At 38.5% G+C, this 22638-nt stretch overlaps 1 protein-coding gene and 1 pseudogene across 8 annotated transcripts in view; both read left to right on the forward strand.

Moving 5' to 3' along the window:
* ZMYM2 (zinc finger MYM-type containing 2) overlaps positions 1-2169 on the forward strand; it is a 163692-nt gene extending 161523 nt beyond the window's left edge. For all 8 annotated transcript variants that reach the window (XM_036296747.1, XM_036296745.1, XM_036296742.1 and 5 more), the window contains one exon: positions 1283-2169. In XM_036296747.1, the coding sequence (XP_036152640.1) occupies positions 1283-1475 (193 nt within the window). In that variant the 3' untranslated portion in view covers positions 1476-2169. The remainder of the gene's footprint in view (positions 1-1282) is intronic.
* Positions 2170-19107: 16938 nt separating this feature from the next.
* LOC118650544 lies at positions 19108-20558 on the forward strand (annotated as a pseudogene).
* The last annotated feature ends 2080 nt before the right edge of the window (positions 20559-22638 follow it).

Here is a 22638-nt window from a genome sequence, read left to right on the forward strand (position 1 = left end):
AAGCAACCGTCCAACTGGTAGCTAAGACATGCACTGACCATCAGGGGACAGATGCTCAATGCAGGAGCTGGCAAGCTGCTGTGATTTGGCAGCTGCATTTCTCAGGTGACACACCTGGAACCAGAGAGGAGAGAGCCCAATTCCTGGGTGTGTCACCCCAGAACCGCCCTCTTGCAATCTGGGACCGCTGGGTGGGATGTTGGAGAGCCGGTTTTGGCCCGATCCCCACAGGCCAGCCTGAGGGACCCCACCAGTGCACAAATCTGTGCACCAGGCCTCTAGTATATAAGTAACAGTCATGAATGTGTTACAGTAAAACTTTACACAAACAAGTGATGAGCTATAGTTTACCATGCTATGGACAAAAGGTAAGTTCAAAGGTAGGCTAGATAGGGGGAGAGGAAAATGAAATACATACATTTAAGAGAAAATTACCCCTTAAGAAGGTCTGAAAGATAAAAGTGTTCTGAAAGCACTATGCTTTTCAGCTATACCACTGTTTCCTCCCTAATCTGATACCAACAGACATTTAAAAATATTTTAAGCCAATGATGTTTAGAGACCATAAATTACTTTATTCTTGTCCATTAAATATGCACTCTAATTTTCAAAAGGTTAGCATCAATGTATTTTCTGATTCTTATATAATCAGTTTTATAAATTCTTGTTAGGTCCCCAAGTTAGCTCTCAAGAACCCATAAAAATAGTAATTTCACCTATAGCATGTTGGTAATATTTCTGATGATGGTTTGGGGGTGGCTCTATTTGGCTAAAACAGAAGCAGGATCTTCCCGTGGCAGTAACTATTTGTTAATCAGAAATTCCTATCTGAGTGTTAATCTTATTTTAAAAATTAAGCTCTATTGTATAATGCTGGTATTTTTATTTTATGTGCTACCATATTTCATCAATTCTAAGAAACATTTTTCACATTTTACTGCCTCTAAAACTGGGCTGCATGTTACAATTGATGCATTTAAAAATGATAATTGGCAGTGTTTTACTTGTTTAATTATTTAAAATAATTAAAATAATATTTCAAATAATGGTGTCTTGGATTCAGTGAAGAACATGATTTAAATTATAATGAAAAATAATCTTTTATCACAGAAATTAACTTTCAAAATGTCTGAAGGATAGAGTATTTAATGTAGGTAATGAGAAGCATATGCTCTAACATAATGTGGTTAGTGGTCATGGAAATATTCCTTAAAGAAGAACAAAAAGTTGTGGGGAATTTTGTACATATACTGTAAAATTGACTTTCTCCTTTCTCCTAAAGTCCACAGAATCTTAATCAGAGAATGGATGTTTTTTATTTGCAACCAGAATGCTCTAGTTCTACAGATAGCCCTGTCTGGTATACATCGACTTCACTGGACCGAAACACCTTGGAAAATATGCTTGTACGGGTTCTTTTAGTAAAAGATATTTATGATAAAGACTATTATGAACTGGATGAAGACACAGACTAAAAAGGAACATTTCAGAAGCATTTGGGATAAAACAGCATTAGATAGTCATGCTGCTAGATCTTTACTATGGAAAACATTTCAAGTTTACTTCTTCTGTTTTGAGTTTTGTAGCAGTGTACCCACACTGGGTATTACCATGTAAATAATCTGTGAGTGAAAGTTGCCATTATTCTATGTAGTTGTTTTAGTATACTTAAATACATTCAAATTTTTTTATTATTTATTTGATTAGGTATGTTTGTAACTTTTTACATTACAAAATATGAATGAGAATGTGCCATGTATAATTTTTTCCTTGTAGTAAGAAACATCCATATTGCACAATTCTACTGTTGCAACGCTTCCTTGAAGGAAGGGGGCTGGCTCTTTTACTGGGTTCTTGACCACATGGTTGTGTATGGGTAGCACTACTAAAAGTTTAGAACTTGGAGTGTCTTTCAGAATTTTTAAAATAAACTGTAAACTAATAGGCTGTTTTTTTGTTTTGTTTTGTTTTGTTTGGGGGGGGGGAGTTTTGTTTGTTTTATTTTATGTTTTAGTTACCGAAGCCTTACAAGGTTATGTAGAGAGAGACCATCTTCTGTACCAAAAATAGACAAGAGAATGCTGTCAATATTGGTGTACTGTAATGTGAATCTATACTGGTGAAAATAACTTTTGTTCCCCTTATTAAAACCTTAGTGTCCTTTTCTCATTTGTGGCTTTCTGCATCACTTCAGTTAATTTAAATATATATATATGAGAATAATGACATTGAAGACATGATAATTGAGACATTTTCTTTTTAAAAATGTCTGAAGAAAGTGTAAAATTTGGTTTTCTTTTTTATGCCAACTGTAAGTATCCAAAATCTCATTCATTTATAGAAGTTTGATTTTTCTGTTTTGCCCCCTATGGATACTGATCATGTTTTAATACCTGTGTAGTGCTCTAAAATGTTACCAAATTTATTAGAATTCTTGTGTCTGTCCTCAAATATGACTGATGCATACATTGGATGAAATTAATTTTAGAAATGCCACTCCTAAAATAGTTGTTATAAAAAGTCAGGCTAGTTTCAAAAGATAGTATCACATGTTACCATAAAGATTACCAGTGTAGTGATTCTGATGTTTGAGATGATTGATAAACAGAGAAAGAAACTGATAGATGAAGTTTATCTCAAAAGAAATCACGTTCGTTGTTAGACTGTTTGGCTTTTAAATTTTAATTACTTCTTATAGAAGACTGCATTAAAAAACTTTGTGCTCTGCATAGCAACTTATCCATTCAGACCTTTTCTTTCAGAACAATGTTTACTTAAGATCCTACCTTCTAGAGCAGTGGTTCTCAACCTTCCTAATGCCGCGACTCTTTAATACAGTTCCTCATGTTGTGGTGACCCCCAACCATAAAATTATTTTCGTTGCTACTTCATAACTAATTTTGCTACTGTTATGAATCATAATGTAAATGTCTGATATGCAGGATGTATTTTCATTGTTACAAATTGAACATAATTAAAGCATAGTGATTAATCACAAAAACAATATGTAATTATATATGTGTTTTCCGATGGTCTTAGGTGACCCCTGTGAAAGGGTTGTTCGACCCCCAAAGGGGGTCGCGACCCACAGGTTGAAAACCGCTGTTCTAGAAACTGAGCAAAGTGCTAGCTGCAGATTGTCAGAAAGAAATCCTTTGGCCAACTTCATATGGCATGCACATAGTCACGTTTTCTTGTTTCTAATTCCCCAGTCACCACAGTGACATTAGATTTCTAAAATTGCTGGGGGCAGGTATGAGGCAGTTGGGCTCTATTCCACAGTTGGTTAGGTTACGTCTCACATCCCTTAGACACTGCTCTTTTCCTTAGGATAAATGTTAGTATTCCAAAGAAATTTTCTTAGTCACGATTTGGAAAAATTTATAAGTGTAATCACTGTATATTTAAGTAGTAGTTATCAGAAATATTTTGGCATAAAAATTGCTTACTTCATAATACTCTTTCTTGTCTTCTAAGTTTGAGTAATGTTTCTGTCCGTTATTTAATTTTATATTGTTAACTTGATGGTCAGATAGTAACAAATCTGATAATATTTTACTAAAATAGATTACTCATTGTCTGTTGGATGAAGAAAAATGGGTAACATTTTTAAAATACGTAATACAAAAGTTTCTTCATCCATACTTCTTTTAAGAATTTTCCTATAAATGCATCTTGCTGATAGAAAGGTGGTTAACTCTAATTGTCTTTCCTTCTTGAAAGTGGTGCTGTAGTCCATCAGAGCAATAAACTTTCTCCCAAATGTCAACATGTATTTTACCAAATACCGCACACTTCTGCCGTGGTCCTACTATTCAGCACCCTGTCTTGCTATTTACATTTCCTTTTTTGTATATTTTAGCTTTTCTAAACAGAAATGGCTATATAATTTTGATCTTGATATGATTGAGGATTTAGAGCTCCTGGTTTTGTTTTTATTACAACCTAATGATTGATAACTTGACTCTCAGGTGAAAAGAAAAAAACAAACTATTTAATGAGAATTGTTTATTCTATGAAGCTTTATTTTACCTAGAATGCATTCATTGGTTTCTGGATCTCCCTATTTTGTGTGGTCATAGCTGACTGCTGAGAAAAAGGATAGCAGTTTCTTTCTGCTTCTTAGTAATTACTGATTATAACATCCTATAAATACAACTTTATTGCCTTTAGATGTCTATTAGAGATGCTGTATTTTTCTGTTCTGAGATTTTGCCATTTAAATTGAACTGATGAAAAAGTTTTTATACATATTGAGAGAAGTGAATTTTGCATGCAAATTAAATCTTAACACATTTTTTAGGCTTTTAACTGTATTAGGTAATATATTAAAGGATTTTTCTAGACAAGAAGTATTTTCGGGGTGGGGGATTTATTTCGGGGGGAACTATTTTGTTTAAATAGTTCATGGTTTTTCTTTTATTACATGGAGTTGTTACCAGTGTGTTAAACGTATTCATATAGGAAGAGGATGCATATTGTGCTGTGCATCCAAACTTTTGTCACTTTTTCTCATGGAATTTCCCTTTGTTCTGGCCAATTGTAATTTGGGAATGGAGTAACTTGTGTATGCATAGTATTAAGTATGACAGTATTGGAGAAGTCATAAAATTACAAATTTTTGATTTGTGCTACTCTAATGTGGGTTCGTTTCATCTGAGATTTTAAATAACTTGCAGTCTTACATCACTATAAAAATTTACACTTTTATTTTGCCAGTTATTTCCAAAATGTATTGTTATACATAATGCCACTTATGTTCTAAGTTAAGTTTCACTGTAGGATAATCTCTTTGTTCCCCTCAAACAAAAGTCATAGAAGTGTACATGAAAATATTTTTAAAGAATAAATTTCTTTAACTAAATTACAGTATGTTGGGGTTTATCCCCTTAGTTATTTTTAGAATAGTTCTTTGAATTTCAGTTATTCCATTCTGCTGTTTTCTTAGGAATAGACTATTTTTAATGCGTTTTCCAGTGTTAAGTACTTTTTTGTTGTTTCTGGGTATATCATACTTGAAAATACTCCTACTATCAAAATGTTATAAATTTAAAGTTGGTGTTTAGAACAGCTTAATTGCATTAGTCTGAGTCTGAGAGTAGAAACACCTAGAACAGTGGTTCTCAACCTTCTGGCCCTTTAAAGACCCAACCATAAAATTATTTTCGTTGCTACTTCATAACTGTAATGTTGCTACTGTTATGAATCGTAATGTAAATATCTGATACGCAGGATGGTCTTAGGCGACCCCTGTGAAAGGGTTGTTCGACCACCAAAGGGGTCGCGACCCACAGGTTGAGAACCACTGACCTAGAGTGATGCCTCATTGTGCTTTTTTCTTTACTTAGAAGCTAGATATTAGAGGGACACTTCAAATAAGCCGCTGTGGTCCTCTCCCTTATAATGAACTGGATAAGAGAGAGTTGTCCCTGAAATCTGGGCAGGTTAAACAAATTCACAAATTTAGGCCTTTTGAGGGAAAACAAACAAACAAAAACAAAACAAAGAGAAGCTAAGATTTAATTAAGAATAGAACCAAAGAGAGCGCCACAAACCATGTGAGTCTACCATGGGATGAGAGGTCACTGTGTCACTGAGGACAGTTGCAAATCCTAACAGCATAATTTCTGTTGTAGCACAGTGAAAGGAACAATTAGCTCTTTCTGAAACATGAGGTGCTTTATTCTGTCTGGGCTTCAATTTCTTTATCTGTGAAATGAAGGCATTGCCTTGATTTCTGAATCTAGAGTTTCAAATTAAGTATGGTTGGTATTGTACTTAGAGAATTAGTAGTAAATTTTACAGATGTATGTTTGAATCCTTTTATTTAGAAGTACATTGGAGAAGGGGATGATCTTTTCTAAAATAGCCTTAACACTTTATAAGTGCTCTTCAGATAACTACTCAGAAGTAAAGTCATGCAAATGAATTAACACAAAACTTAAACAACAAATCTTTGTTAACATATTTTCTCTGTGCCCCTACTGCCAACTGTGGTAGTTAAGGAGGAAGGGAAAATAAAAGATTAAGAAGACATTATGGCCGAAGCCGGTTTGGCTCAGTGGATAGAGCGTCGGCCTGCGGACTGAAAGGTCCCAGGTTCGATTCCGGTCAAGGGCATGTACCTGGGTTGCGGGCACATCCCCAGTGGGGGATGTGCAGGAGGCGGCTGATCGATGTTTCTCTCTCATCGATGTTTCTGACTCTCTCTCTCTCTCCTTTCCTCTGTGTAAAAAATCAATAAAATATATTAAAAAAAAAAAAAAGAAGACATTATGTTTCAAAGCTTATACCTTTGGGTGGTAAACAAGATACACTGTTGTGTGAAAATATAGAGAATATATTCATGGTAGTTTACAACAGGGAAGATTGTGAACACTCAGAAATACCCTAAAGAGCTATTGTGGTCTAGAGTAGGATTCATAGATTTACTGCCATCTGTATTTATATAAAACATTAGATTCCTGTAACCTTGACATCACTGGTTTCAGCTCTGTTAGAAATGGTCAGTGGAGCAATTTCTGATTATATTAAGGGTTCTGTTGTGATGGAATCAGTGCTCATCTCTGGCTTTCAGACCAACTTACTACAAGAGTAGTTAAAAATAGCACTCCAAGGGATTAGAGATAATTCCAAAAGATATTACTCTACATCAAATCAAGGTGTGTAATTCAATTTCTGGGTTATGTTGTGTGGATGGAACATACAAGGTTCAGTATATCTATCCATATATATTTCTTAATTCTCACCTTGAGGATATGTTTTTATTGAGTTTAGAGAAAGGAAGCGGGGGGTGAAACATACATTGATGAGAGAGAGAAACATCAATTGGTTGCCTCCTGTACGTTCCCCATCCAAGGATCAAAATCTGCAACCTAGGTATATGCCCTAATAGGGAATTGAACCCACAACCTTTAGGTGTTTGGGATGACGCTCCAACCAACTAAGCCACCTACCTGCCCAGATCATTAAAAAAAATTGATTTTAGAGAAGAGAGAGGGGGAGAGAGAGAGAGAGAGCAACATCAATGATGAGAGAGAATCATTGATTGGCTGCCTCCTGCATGCCTCACACTGGGGATCGAGCCCACAACCCAGGCATGTGCCTTACCGGGAATTGAACCGTGACCATTTGGTTCATAGGTTGTCGCTTAGCCACTGAGCTGCATTGGCCGTATTTTTTATATATTTTTAAAATATATTTTTATTGATTTCAGAGAGGAAAGGAGATGGAGAGAGATAAAGAAACATCAGTGATGAGAGAGAATCATTTATCAGCTGCTTCCTGCACACGCCACACTGGGAATCAAGCCCACAACCTGGGCATGTGACCAGGAATCAAACCGTGACCTCCTGGTTCATAGGTCAATGCTCAACCACTGAGCCATGCTGGCTGTACTGAGTTTTCTATGTTTATAAAAACTCCACTGAGGATCTTTTTTTTCATCCATAGCAGTTGCTTTTAAAAAATAGAATCTCAAATATTTTTTAGTCATGGGTGTGTTGTGGTGTGGTGTGGTGCTCTTAGCCCTCATAAGCAAGGTTAAGCCTTTCTATTATATACATTTTTATAGTTCTAAGTTGGTGTCAGCAGATGGCAGTAGTACATAGCACAGTTGCTTTTTTCTTGGTTTATGCTGTTATAAGAATACCATAATCCTTTATCAGAAACCCTTGGGGGTTTTAGAATTCAAAATTTCTCCCTTTTCTGCCCTGGCCGGTTTGGCTCAGTGGATAGAGCGTCGGCCTGCGGACTCAAGGGTCCCAGGTTCGATTCCGGTCAAGGGCATATACCTTGGTTGCAGGCACATACCCAGTAGGGAGTGTGCAGGAGGCAGCTGATCGATGTTTCTAACTCTCTATCCCTCTCCCTTCCTCTCTGTAAGAAATCAGTAAAATATATTTTTTAAAAAAATTCCCCCTTTTCAAAAATAAACTACATAATACCCTCAATAGGGCTGGGCCACCTTTATCACTAGCTGCAGTCATGTCATGGAACCAGTCATTTATTCATTTCAACAGATACTTGAGTGATTCTTCCAAGCACACTAAGCCAGGTGCTTGTTACACAATAGGATAGATAGCCCTCCTTGAAAAGACTTTATTCTGCAGGGGAGATGGGACCTCAGAGTAAGGTAGGGACTTAGGCCTTGTTGCACACAGTCTCTTTCATTATAAAGAAACCAATACTCGGGTCAAATACAAGGCCCACTTGTGAACCCAACTCTGACCCTAATGCAGTTCAGATTTCTATTACACCAATCTGCTTCTGGAGAGGAATAGGTGCCAACTATTTGAGGGTGCGGAGATACATGCAAATAGAAAACAATAGTGAACATCTTCCACACTGAAGGCTCTTAGAGGTTATTAGTGTTCTCGATGCAGTTTTTAATCAGTCATCATGCTGCAAGGGCAGAGTTAGTTCGCCAGAATGTAAAGCTCATAGGGTAAGGACTGATTTTCCTGCCGTGTCCCAGGTACCTAGAAAGGGTCCTGGCACATACTAGGTATTAGTAAATGTTTGTTGAGTGAATTAGTGATTATAAGTACTTTCAAGTTCAAGAATTTTGAAAATAAAGAAACCACTAAAAATATGAGGATTTATGATCCATGAAGTAGCACCTGATTTTTCGTGTGCCTTTGAGCACTTGTGTTTCTGTGTGTGTGTGTGTGTGTGTGTGTGTGTGTGTGTGTGTGTCTGATTTGTTCCTGTCACCTTCCCCTTATGAAGACCAAGGGGACCCGGATATAGGGCTTGACGACTTGTATAGTATACAAAGTATAAGCGCTTTAAAATCACTTGTGGCGCTGGCCGGTGTTACTCGATGAATAGAGTGTCAGCCTCCACACCAGAGGGTCTCGGGGTCGATTCCTGGTCAACATACCTGGGTTGCAGGTTTGGTCCCCAGCCCCTGTCAGAGCAATGTGTCTGTCTGTCTGTCTGTCTGTCTGTCTGTCTCTCTCTCTCCCCCTCTTCCTCCCTCCCTCCCTTCCCCCTTGCTCTCTTCCTGCCTCCTCCATCCTGCCTCCCTCCCTCCCTTCTCTCTGACAGTCAATGAAAAAAATGTCCGTAGATGAGGATTAACAATAAAAAAAAAAAAATCACTAGTAAAGTTTTTTAAAATGCAGATTTCTGATCTATGCCCTGGAGATTGACTTAGTAGATGTGCGGTGGGTCCCTGAGAGCTGCATTTTTAACATCTGGGTTAAAAACATACAGTCAAAAAATCGGCCCACAACTTAAAAAAAAAAAATGAACTAGAATTGAATGGAATAGAACATAATAAAGATATTTTTCTCATGTAACTTGTTTTATTCTCTTGTATTGAGTGGCAAATATATATTCCTTAGGCTTTTCAGTCGCATTCACTAAGAGAAACTTCACGTCTGTGGAAGGATTTGTTGTTAATTTGAACCTCCCATTTTGTTTTCAAATACCACTTTCTTAATTTTATGCACGCTGAGCTCCAGAGAGTTCACTATGGACACACATGCTTTTCATTTTGCCATAAGTAAGTGGCTAGTCAAAACTAATGTGGATTTTTTTTAGATAGACTTATTTCTCTGTCCGTTTTCCTTAAGTTTCAGGTTTTATTTTTCTTCAAGAGTGGTTATGGGAATAAAATCAATAGTTCAGTTATTTCTGTGTGAAAACCCATGAGGTATTGCTGGCATTGTCCCATCTTAAAGGTTAGTAGATGCCTAGGGTCACACAACTAGTAAGTGGTGAACTGTGATTCAAATTCAGGTCTTTATATGGGAAAGCTCATGTGTGCTCCTTAACCCCTTTACTGCTTACTATTAACAACATGAAATGGGTACTCCTCCAATCTGCACCGCCCCCTCCCATTCATGAACTGCTTTTCCATGCGAAAGTGCCAAGAGAAAAGTAACAGGTGAGAATGCAGCAAAATTTTGGAAGATAGAAAGCAGATGGCTAAGTGGAGATGGATTTAGCAGGGCCAGTGATGGCCACACCTGGAGCACTTACTCTGCCTGCCCCTCATTTGCACATACGCTGTTGCATGTGCCAAAGACAGGCCCATGGTCAACCCTGCTGTAGTCCACTCATTGTCTTGCTCTCCTAGATTCCTAACTCTCCTCAAATCTCAAATACTTCCTTCATCTTTAAGCTCAGCAAACCTTTTCTGTACAGAAACACAGAGCCAGTATTTTAGGCAACATGGAGGATTATGTAGGTACTTAGAAAACAAATTTTCATTTTATTGACAAAATTCAAAATGATAATTGAGTACAACTTTTTCTAATACAGGTCTAATGAGAAGGATGGATGGAATGCTTTTGGGAGGATTATCCAATGCGTAACTGGAATTCAAAGTTCACTATCAAAATTGATTGCAAATGTTCATTTATTAGATTTTATGTATTTTGTCTGAAAATATCTCTTCAAACATAAATACTGACAAATACTGTTATCAATCCATGAGTGCAAACAATCATCACTTGGTTCTATTAGATTCTTCCCTGGGTATTTGCCTTTCAGCATGTCACAGTGCACATTGATCACTTCCCAACTGAAGACTAGATGAAATCTCATCAACTGCACTATTAAAAGAATTTTGAAATATGGAAATTTCCTTCACACTTGCACTGACTTTTGGAAAACATTGCTGACCGTAGTTTGAGCTTGGAAAATATGCTATAAATGGATGTGGGTATGGAGGTGATGCTTTTAACCTACAGCAGGAGATGTGTGTGTGCAGCTCAAGCAACAGTTGTTGGAAATTACTGAAATACATTTTGTACGTAAGCACTGCTCTGCTTTGTAACTTTAGTTTGACTTTATTAAGAACTATGAAGAAGCCTGCAACAAAAGCTAATTTCCGAAGTTATTCACTGTTGAACAATAGTAGTTGAGTGTGGTTCTTCTCATTCAGAAAAATGTCATCTTGGCTCTGAATTCAAAACATCACAGTGCTAAACATCTTACTGCTGTGCTGTCAGACTTATTTGGTAGGGCAACTCAGGATATTCCACTTACCTGACATTCATAGAACCAATGATGGTTAAGGCTACAAGACTGAAATTCATCCTTGATACTACTGGTTCACATGTGATAGATTGAAAAATTTACACAAAGTACCTGCTGATGAATAACATCATGAACATTACATTTTAATGAAGACTTTGTCTACTTGCTACACATTTTTGCCACCCATCTTCACAGAACTTTTCGGGTTCTACTGAATTCATGTTTTTTCAACTTCTTTGAAAATACCCTTGCCTGTAGTTGTTAACCAGTCTATTTATAGAGATTAACTCAGTCACTTCAAACATGGCACTGACTCTTTGAAAAGACAACCAAGAAATATAGGAAAGTAAATCTTTTGACCCATCAAGGACTAAGAAAAACCACTTGAAAACAATTGTCTTGTTTTAAAACTTTTAAGTGACTTAGCTCTGAGCAACTCTTTTTGCCAAAAGGTTAAGCTTATTTTCTCTAGGTACGTTTCTTTGGCTGCTGCAATCAAATATGGCTTGGTGCATTTATCACTGATAACGGCCTGCTCAGCTGACAAAATGAGCCCCTTGGAAATTTACTTTGATTGCAGCCTCATTTGAGTGTTCATTTTTTTGTGAGGAAATTGTGTTGGAATGAGATAGTCCATTTTAGGATTTTTAATTTTTCTGACCATTATTCACTCCACCATCTCCCCCACCCCCTACCCCCACCCCCCCTGAGCAATGCCGGCTGGGCAATTGTTTAAAAGTCTATCAATTGTCCTAGCTGGTTTTGCTCAGTGGATAGAGCATTGGCCTGTGGACTGAAGGGTCCCAAGTTTGATTCTGGTCAAGAGCACATGCCTGGGTTGTGGGCTAGATCCCCAGTTGGTGTGCAGGAGGCAGCCAGTCAATGATTCTCATCATTAATGTTTCTACTTCCCTCTCCCTCTCTGAAATCAATAAAAATATATTTAAAAAACTAAATAGCCTGGCTGGTGTGGCTCAGTGGTTGAGCATTGACTTATGAACCAGGAGGTCACAGTTTGATTCCTGGTCAGGGCACATGCCTGGGTTACAGGCTCATCCGGAGGCAGAGGATCAATGATTCTCATTGTTGATATTTCTCTCTCCCTCTCCCTTCCTCTCTGAAATCAATAAAAAATAAGTAAAAGTCCATGTATGAAAGAAGCCATTTAGCCATTCCAGATTCCTCTCCCCAACCTATGCAGTCCTTCCCACACCTGTAGGAATCTGGAGTCTGAGACAGAGGGGGGCCTGGGTCTTGGATACCATCCATGATGGAGGTAGGAGTGAAAGGCTGTTGTGGAAATGTAAGAATTGAAAGTGAGAACCCTGATTCTTGAAGTCCAGGATGTTTGAGGCTCAGCTTCTAGACAACCTGGGGAAAGATCTAAGGACCCCTTTCTGAGTAAACAGACCAGCCAAGACCAAGGACATAGGTGCCTGCAGTTGCTGACATCACCTGCACAGTAAATCTACGCTGAACTTAGTCAGGAAAACCCATCCCCATAACTCCTCTTCAGGTGTTTTCTCGCTCAAATAAGAACGGACATTTCAGAAATGCTTTCAACATGAAAGGTGGATATCAAATAAAAGGGGAGATGGGAGCAAAAGCTACAATATAAGAAGCAAAAGAAACTAGAAATGCTGCTTAAAGGTAAACATACAGGAAGCAATCAGCGATTATGAAAAGGGAATATTAAACAAGAAAGATTGAAAATTAAAATATTCAGTAGAAAGACTGGATAACAAGGTTGGGAAAATGTGCATAAAGTCAAGCAAAAAGATGAAAAGGGGCAAAGTATGAGAGAGAAAAGGAATCTTAAGGTTCAACCCAGAAGTTGCAACATCCAACAACTAAGTTTCAGAAAGAGAGCAGAGAAAGTGCAGGGGAGGGAAATGGCAGAAACATAACATAGGAAAGTTCCAAGAACTGGAGAATAGGATTACCCAGATCAAAAGGGCACAGATGTCCAGAGTAATTCATTTAAAAAGGCTCAGCACTGCCTGCTGTGCTCAGTGGTTACAGCATCTGCCCCAGCACCAAAGGGTCTTGGATTTGATTCCCGGTCAAGGGCATATACTTGGGTTGCAGGTTTGATCTCTCTCTTCCTCTCCCTCTTTCTCCCTCCCTCCCTTCCACTGTCTCTAAAAATTGGGGGGGGGGGGGGGATGAATGGAAAAAATATCCTTGAGTGAGGATTAACAACATACATACATACATACATACATACACACATAGGCTCAGACCCAGATGCATCATTGTGTGAAATTTCAAAGATCAGGATATAAAGAAAAGATCCCAAAGGGTTCCACAGAGAACAAAAAAAAAATCCAAAAACATCACCTAGAAAAGATCAGGAATCATAAGGTCATCGGGCTTTCTAAAAGCAGTGCTGAATGCTAGAAATGAAGACACAATGTCTCTAAAGTTCTGGGGGAAATGGTCTCCAGTTTAGAATCCTAGATGCAGTCAAATGATGGCAATTTTAGATATGCAAATTCTCAGAAAGCTTGCCTCTTCCATGCCTTTGTCCAGAAGCCTCCCTCCACCAAAAAGAGATTATAGATGAGGAGAGAGGAAGATATGGCTCTAGGAAATACACATCCTACCTGGAGGAGAGGCATCGTGGGACAGCTGTGTCCCTAACCGTAGTGCACGGTTTGTCATTGTCCTGTTCCTCAGCTTTGCACCCACCCCTCTTTGCCCTGCTTCGTGATTTTGGACCTGGGCCCTAGGAACATTTCCTTCACCCATGTCACATGGTCAAGCCTTGTCAGTGGAGGGTACAGAAGGACGTCAGAAGAGGAATGGGGTTTTTCTTGGGTTTCAGGCTTTGATTTTCTTGTTTTCTTGGCAAATCAGTCAGCAGATCCTCAGTGGGCAACTTGAGTGTCACTGGCACCTCAGCCGTGGCTTCCTGGTCCAGCCTCAGCACTTCCTCCAACTTTTCTACCACCCAGCAGGACACAGCCACATCCTCTTTGCCTTGAGGAGGGGGCTCTTCCAGTGGGCCCTTTCTTGGCACTCTCCTCCCATCCTAGACATAGTAACTTCTCCCTACAACCGATATTTCTGTATTCTTTAGAGTTCTCTGTCCCTTTTTCTTAGTAGTCAATTTCCCAATTATTAGTTGATAATTCTTTCTTTTAAATTTTCTTCATTCATATTCTGGTGTCGTTTCTGTCTCCTACTAGACCCTAATGGACACACATAGTACCATAAACATTTCATCAAATGTGAGGTGGGGTTATATTGGGACAATGATAAAGGGAGACAGCTCTGGGTGGATATATGGAGGTGTGCGGTAGGAGAGCTAGCTCTTCTATGGTGGGACTCAGTGCATTACATTAAAAATGTAAAAATCCAAGAAAATGCACTAAAAGAAAAGTATGTTTAGAAATATGGCTTGAACAACCAGAAGGAAGCTAAATGATACGACAGGGGAGTAATAGGACAGAATCTGGAGTAGAACAGAAACGTGCTCCTTTTTGTTATATGCCTCTTAGTACTGCTTTATTTTAAAATTTAAATGTATTACTTAAAATTTTTAAATTTACTTACAACAGCCAAGAGGTGGAAGCAACCCAAGTGTCCATGGAACAAAATGTGATCTATCCGTACAATGGAATATTTGTTGTCCGCTGAACCTGTCTGGGTTTTCCTGAGCCTGCTCCTTAGATTAAGAAACAGTGGTTTTAGTTACATTGGTGGGTATTCAAGCAGCTCCATATCCTCATATTTCAAATGACTTGTGGGTATTTATAGCATCATTTACAACTATTTTCCCCCAATGTGTAAAAGAAAGAAAGGCTTTGTGATGGATTGCTGTATTTGAGTGACCCAGTCAGATAGTGACATGGGGGAGCACCAACAAAAAAGGAAATGGGTTTATTTTACAACTGAAATCTCACGTCTAGAGTAGCTCCTGGAAGTCCTCAAAACCTTGGTGAGTGTCGCATAAAGACTTTTCTATGAAGAAAACAAACCTTCTTCAACAAGCGATAATTGTTTAAATTCTCATTCTTCTCTTCTCTTCTCTCTCCGAGTCTGATGATGTGGACCAGAAACGTCTTTATAGAAATGCTTGAATTACAGGTCTGAGAGAATCATGTGGTCAAGTCCTTCAGCCAGACACTGATGCTGTTCGATGGAAGTGAGGGCTGATGGACACACATTCTGGTGATCTGCAGAAGATCAGGCTGTGAAGCAGAAAAGATACTAAAGAGTTTTTATATCATAGAAAGTAGAAAGGGATCAATCAGTTTTTAGATCTAGGACTTTTTAAATAACAGATTTTTGGATAATTCTCATTCTCAGTGAAATATTCTACTTTATTTTTATATTTATTTTTTTAAAGTTTTTTGTTTTTTATTTTTATTGATTTCAGAGAGGAAGAGAGAGATAGAAACACCAATGATGAGAGAGAATCATTGATTGGCTGCCTCCTGCATGCCCCCTAGTGGGGATTGAGCCTGCAACCCAGGCATGTGTTCTTGACCCGAATTGAACCCAGGACCCTTGAGTCCCCAGGCCAACACTATTCACTGAGCCAAATGGGCCAGAGCGAAATATTCTACTTTAGATTTTTAAATTTTTGGGGTCAGATTATTTTTTTAAAGTAAAAAAATATTAAATTGTAACCATAAGGGGAAACATTAAAAAAATCGTTATTGTTGAAAATATTACATAGGTCCTCCTTTTTACCCCATTAACCTCTTTGAGCCCGATTCATTCCCCCCACCTCAGGGCCTCACCATCCCATTGTCTGTGTCCATGGGTTATGCACATATGCATACAAGTTCATTGGTTGATCTCTTCCCACCTAAACTCCCCTGCCTTCCCTCTGAGGTTCAAAAGTCTGTTCATGCTTTTATGTCTCTGGGACTATTTTTGATCATCAGTTTATTTAGTTCATTAGATTCCACATATGAGTGAGATCATGTAATACTTATCTTTCTCTGTCTGGCTTATTTTCCTTAGTATAATGCTCTCCAGGTCCATCCATACTGTTGCAAATGGTAAGAGTTCTTTCTTTTTTATTGCTGCATTGTATTCCATTATGTAAATATACCATAGTTTTTTTATCCACTCATCTGCTGATGGGCACTTAGGCTATTTCTTAGTCTTAGCTATTGTAAATTCTGCTGCTTTGAATATAGGAGTGCATACATTCTTTCTGATTGGTATTTCGGGTTTCTTAGGATATATTTCTAGAAGTGGGATCACTAGGTCAAATGGCAATTCCATATTTATTCTTTTGAGGAATCTCCATACTGTTTTCCATAATGGTGCACCAGTCTACATTCCCACCAGAACTAGGGTTCTCTTTTCTCCACATCCTCTCCAGCACTTGTCATTTGTTGATTTGTTTATGATAGCAATTTTGACAGGTGTGAGATAATACCTCATTGTCATTTTAATTTGCATCTCTCTGATGATTAGTGACTTTGAGCATTTTTTCATATGTTTCTTGGCCATCTGTATGTCCGCTTTGGAGAAGTGTCTATTTAGATCCTTTGACCATTTTTTAATTGGATTGTTTGTCTTCTGTTAAGCTGTATGAGTTCCTTATATATTTTGGACATTAACTCTTTATCAGATGTATCATTGCCAAATATGTTCTCCCATACAGTGGGCTTCCTTTTCATTTTGTTGATGGTTTCTTTTGCTGTGCAGTTTTTTATTTTGATGTAGTCCCATTTGTTTATTTTCTCCTTTGCCCTAGGAGAAATATCCATAAGAATACTGCTACAAGAGATGTCTAAGATTTTACTGCCTATGGATTCTTCTAGGATTTTTATGGTTTCATGACTTATATTTAAGTCTCTTACCCATTTTGAGTTATTTCTTCCATATGGTGTAAGTTGGTTGTCTAGTTTCATTTTTTTGCATGTATCTGTCCAATTATTCCAAGACTATTTATTGAAGAGACTGTCTTGACTCCATTGTATGCTCTTGCCTCCTTTATCAAATATTAATTGAGTGTAATGGCTTGGTCAATTTATGGGGTCTCTGTTCTGTTCCATTGACCTATATGCCTGTTCTTGTGCCAGTACCAGGCTGTTTTGATTACTGTGGCTTTTTAGTATAACTTGAAATCTGGCTTTTGTGATTCCTCCAACTTTGTTTTTCTTTCTCAAAATTGCTGCAGCAATTCGGGGTCTTTTTAAAATTCCATATCAATTTTTGGAGTATTTGTTTTAGATCTGTGAAATATGCTGTTGGTATTTTAATATAAATTGCATTGAATCTCTAGATTGCCTTGGGTAGGATGGACATTTTAATGATGTTGATTCTACTAATCCATGAACACAGTATATTCTTCCATTTGCTTATATCTTCTTCTATCTCTTTTTTCAATGTCCTGTAGTTTTCCGAAAACAGGTCTTTTACCTCCTTGGTTAAGTTTATTCCTAAATATTTTAATATTTTTTTGTTGCAATGGCAAATGTGATTGCTTATTTAGTTTCCATTTCTGAGAATTCATTATTGGTATATAACAAAGCCATCGATTTTTGGGTGTTGATTTTGTACCCTGCTACATTGCCAAATTCATTTATTAAATCTAATAGGATTTTTTGGTAGAGCTCTCTATGTATAATAACATGTCATCTGTGAATAATGAGAGTGTTACTTACTCCTTTCCTTATGCCTTTTATTTCTTCTTTTTATCTGACTGCTGTGGCTAGGACTTCCAGCACTATGTTGAATAAGAGTGGTGAAAGCGGACATCCCAGTCTTGTTCCGGTTCTTCGGGGAAATGGTTTTAGTTTTTGCCCATTGACTATGATGTTCGCTGTAGGTTTGTCATATAAGATCTTTATCATGTTGAGATATGCTCCTTCTATTCCCACTTTGCTGAGAGTTTTTATCAAAAATGGGTGTTAGATTTTGTTGAATGCTTTTTCTGCATCTATTGATATAATCATTTGTTTTTTTGTCTTTCAATTTGTTTATGTGATGTATCATGTTTATTGATTTGCAAATATTGTACCAGCATTGCATCCCTGGAATAAATCCCACTTGGTCATGGTGTATGATCTTTCTAATATATTGCTGGATCCATTTTGCTAATATTTTGTTGAAGATTTTAGCATCTATGTCCATCAGGGATATTGGCCTGTAATTCTCTTTTTTTGTAGTGTCTTTATCTGTTTTTGGAATTAGGGTAATGCTGGCCTCATTAAAAGAGCTTGGAAATGTTCCTTCCTCTTGGATTTTTTAAAATAGTTTGAGGAATATACGTGTCAGTTCTTCATTGAATGTTTGGTGAAACTCCCTTGTGAAGCTGTCCTTACCTGGGCTTTTGTTTGGTGGGAGTTTTTTTTTATTACTGCTTCTATTTCATCAGTTGTTATTGGCCTATTCATGTTTTCTGATTCTTCCTGATTCAGTTTTGGGAGATTGTATTTTTCTAGGAATTTGTCCATTTCATCCATATTGTCCAGCTTGTAGGCATGTAGTTGTTCCTAGTATTACCTTACAATCCTTTGTATTTCTGTGGTGTCAGTGGTTACTTCTCTGCTTTTGTTTCTGATTTTACTTATTTGGATCCTGTCTCGTTGTTTCTTGATGAGTCTTGCTAATGGTTCATCAATTTTGTTTATCCTTTCAAAGAACCAGCTTTTGGTTTTATTGATTTTTTGTATTGTTTTTTGTTTGTTTCTATGTCATTTATTTCTGCTCTAATCTTTATTATTTCCTTCCTTCTACTTACTCTGGGCTTTTCTTATTTTTCTCTTTCTAATTCTTTAAATTGTTCTGTTAGATAACTTATCAGTTTTTCTTTGCTTTTTTTTTTTTTTTTTTTTTTTTTTTTTTTTTAAGGTACGTCAGTAGAGTTATGAACTTCTCTTTCAGGACTGCTTTCATGATGTCCCTTAGATTTTGATTGCTGTGTGTTCATTTTCATTTGTCTCCAGGATGTTTTTTATTTCTTCTTTGATCTCTTTGATAACCCATTCATTGTTTAACAGAATGCTATTTAGCCTCCATGTATTTGATTGCTTTTGAAATTTTTATTGTAGCTGATTTCTAATTTCATGCCATTGTGGTCTGAGAGATGTTTAATATAATTTCAATATTCTTGAATGTGGTCTATCTTTGAAAATGTCCCATATGCACTTGAAAAGAATGTATTATATTAGCTTTGGGGTAGAACGTTCTGAAGATGTCAATTAGTTCCATCTGTTCTAGAGTGTGATTTAGGATTGCTACTTCCTTGTTGATTTTTTGTCCAGAAGATTTATTCATTGATGTCAGTGGGGTATTAAGGTCCCCTACTATGATTGTATTGCTGTTGATCTCTCCCTTGATATCCTCCAGAAGTTTTTTTTATATATTTAGATGCTCTTATATTGGGTGCATATATGTTTACCAGAGTTATAGCCTCTTGTTTTATTGATCCCTTTAGTATTATGAAGTGGCCTTCCTTATCTCTTGTTATGGCCTTCACTTTAAGGTCTATTTTGTCAGATATAAGTATTTCTACACCAGCTTTTTTCGTTTTCATTTCCATTTGCCTGAAAAAAATTTCCATCCCTTCACTTTCAGTCTGTGGGATTCCTTTTTTCTATGGTAGGTCTTTTGTAGACAGCAGATATATGGGTCATATTTTCTTATCCATTCAGCTACTCTATGTCTTTTGATTGGATCATTTAATCCATTTACATTTATGAATATTATTGACTAGAGGCCTAGTGCACAAAAATTCATGTACTCAGGGGTAGAGGGGCCCTGAGCCCAGCCTGTGCCCTCTCACAGTCCAGGACCCCTCGGGGGATGTCTGACTAATGGCCATTAGTTGGACATCCTTAGCGCTGTCAAGGCAGTTAAAGCAGAGCAGACTAATGAACCATGTGCCAGCTCTAGTTCTGAATCTGATCTCCAGACTGTTTAAGAATCAACATCTCAACCCAGACCACAGTCTGGCTGCAAATTTCAGGAGCTTAAAGCTAAGCATTTTATAAAGAAAGATACTGCCACCATTTGGCCCCTGAACTGGCATAGCAAGTTATGTACCTGCAAAGACTGTATGAAAATGTATGGCGATCCAGATGTCCTGTTCCTAACAGATGAATATGACACAATTCTGGCTTATGAAAACAAAGGCAAGGTTGACCAGGCGGCTGACAGGACAGATCCTTTCATGGACACCCTTAACAGCATGAACAGAGTCCAACAAATGGAACTCATTTGTGAATATAATGACTTGAAGACTGAACTTAAAGACTATCTGAAGAGATTTGCTGATGAAGGCACGGTTGTAAAGAGAGAGGACATTCAGCAGTTCTTTGAAGAGTTTCAGTCAAAAAAGAGAAGAAGAGTGGATGGGATGCAGTATTATTGCAGCTAGAATGGAGTACGGCGCCTTCTCAGCCAGGTGGTGGAAATGCCACTTACTGATCCAGGAATAAAAGAGGCATATTTCACATTTGCTCCTCTTCCATCCTCTCTTTTAAGAGGCCTCCTCCTCTGACCTTGAGCTTCCCTCACTCTCCTTAACTGCAGTAGCCAGAGTGTTTATGCTGATTTCACAACCAGCATTCTTTCTGACTCAGCTAAAAGCAACTCATTCCACAGACTTCAGCCCCTACCACACCCCCAGTCTATCCAGGGTTATTTGCTTGTAAGTTTTAAGAAGTTTGAGTTGTTCTTGAGAAAATAAACTAGTTTCTTTTCTAATTTTTGGGTCTTTAAATCCTGAATGTGTCTACTCTGCCAGAGTTGTTGTCTTCTAGGTCCTGCTTTGGCACATCTTCCTGCAGCTAGAACCTCTCTAGGTCCCCTCACGCCTCTGATCATGGTGCCTTGGGTCAAAGCTTCCTCAAGCCTGGTCTGCTTCTTCTCCCACATCCCTCCTTTCTGAGATTTGGTCATGGCTTACAGGGGATCTCACAATTTGTTTCCTCTGGGCCCAACCTCTGGAGTGGCCAGGATTGATGGTTTTGTGGCTTGTTAAAGGCAGGGAGATTGGCTGATGGCAGGATTGAGGAAGCCAAACTTTGATAGGAATTTTACTAATAAATTTAAAGTGAAAATGTCATTCACAATTCTGCTGGCACTAGCATATTAGAATTTCAGAACTGTGGTGCTCACAGGGCTTCCTGGAGAAAACATGCCATACAGTAGTCCCTCTCCTGCTGCCTAGAAACCAGACCAGGTGCTACCCTGTGAAATCTTGGTGGTTTCCAAAGTCCTCTGGATTTCTTTATATTATCAGGGATATTCATAAGCATATATTAAAAACAAACCTATTTTGATATTGTTATGTTATGAAAATGTTATTAGAACCCTAATAAGTTATTTCCCCCCTTAAAAATATATAAATAAATAAAAATAAAAAGTGAAGTGTCATTTGCTTCAGCCAAGTTTTAATACTCCATGGTGTTGTTCTGTATGCCAGTTCTGAGCTTCCTGTTAGTTCTTAGGTGCTGGAGGCACTGCCTTTTGCTTTTAGCACCCTGCTTGAGGCTCCAAGCGATCCACCGGTCCACTGCTTGTGTCTTCTCCACAGGCCTTGGCTGCAAGCAGGCGAGGCCAATCTGCCCTTTCTGTCTGTCTGCCAGCTGTCAATTTTAATCACTCAAGTGTCTGTTTCTGACAGGGCTTTAGGCAGGGTTGGTGCTGTTTCGCTTTCAGGGAATATGATGGGTGTTTTTTCCTGTCCCAGAGCTACTCCTCCATGAGTGGTCCAAATATTACTCTGCTCTTGTTTGGACAGAGCTCCTTGTATGGAGTCCAATGGGGTTGGCTGGCAATCTGGAGTTCTTATCAGTCTCATTCCCAGAATAACAGGGAGGATGACCCCTCTTCCAATCCAGTCACTGAGGGCTCCTTGAGACTATTCCGACAGGTGAGCTTGGTCTCTGCCTTGGTTCCCTCTGTAAAGCTCAAAATGCAGGGTGTGGAAGGCTGTATCACCTGCCCTGACACTACTGGGAGGGGCTAGCTTCTCTGGAGAGAAATGGCTGCTTAGGTTTGGAAGCCTAAGAATGTCCCAATGCAGGACTCCTGGACACGTCTCCCTGCCCTGCTTCCCTCGCCAGCCTCTCCTCAGGCACCTCAAGCCCAAGACTCCTCCCTGCAAAGCCTCGGGTGAGTGATTGCAATTGGAAAGTCCTGTGTTCTAGGTTTAGAGAATAAAAACAAAGACAAAACAAAACAAAATGAAAACAATAATGAAACTGCGGCTTTCTCTCCTACCAGTGCCTCGCAGCTTTCCCCTCACGGTGCTGGTTTTTGTGGTGTAGCCTTTTTGTGGTGTAGCCTTTCTCGGCTGTGGTCTCAGGTCCAGACTCCTCAGCAGCCAGCAGCCCTGTGGCTTTTCCTTTTCACACTTGGATGTTATGCCTGTCCCCATGGGACATGGCTCTAGTGCTCAGCCTGGGCCGGGCTTCTATTTTTCTGAGGAAACTGATACTCGCATAAAGCAGCTTCTTCTGCTCCCTCTTGGCCTGCTGGCCTGCTGCCCTTCTTGATCCACTCTTCCTACTGGTCTCCAAGCATTTTCTGTCTTCCTTGCTATAAATTGCCTCCTCAGCTTGGCCTAATTTGTTAATTCCAGGTGGATTACGGAGGGCCCCAAAGCTTTGTATTTCCAGTCTGGCCCTGGGATGAGGTGCACAACACGTCTACCTATTTGGCTGC

This window comes from Myotis myotis, unplaced genomic scaffold, assembly GCF_014108235.1.
Source record: "Myotis myotis isolate mMyoMyo1 unplaced genomic scaffold, mMyoMyo1.p scaffold_m19_p_3, whole genome shotgun sequence".
Classification (NCBI taxonomy): domain Eukaryota; kingdom Metazoa; phylum Chordata; class Mammalia; order Chiroptera; family Vespertilionidae; genus Myotis; species Myotis myotis.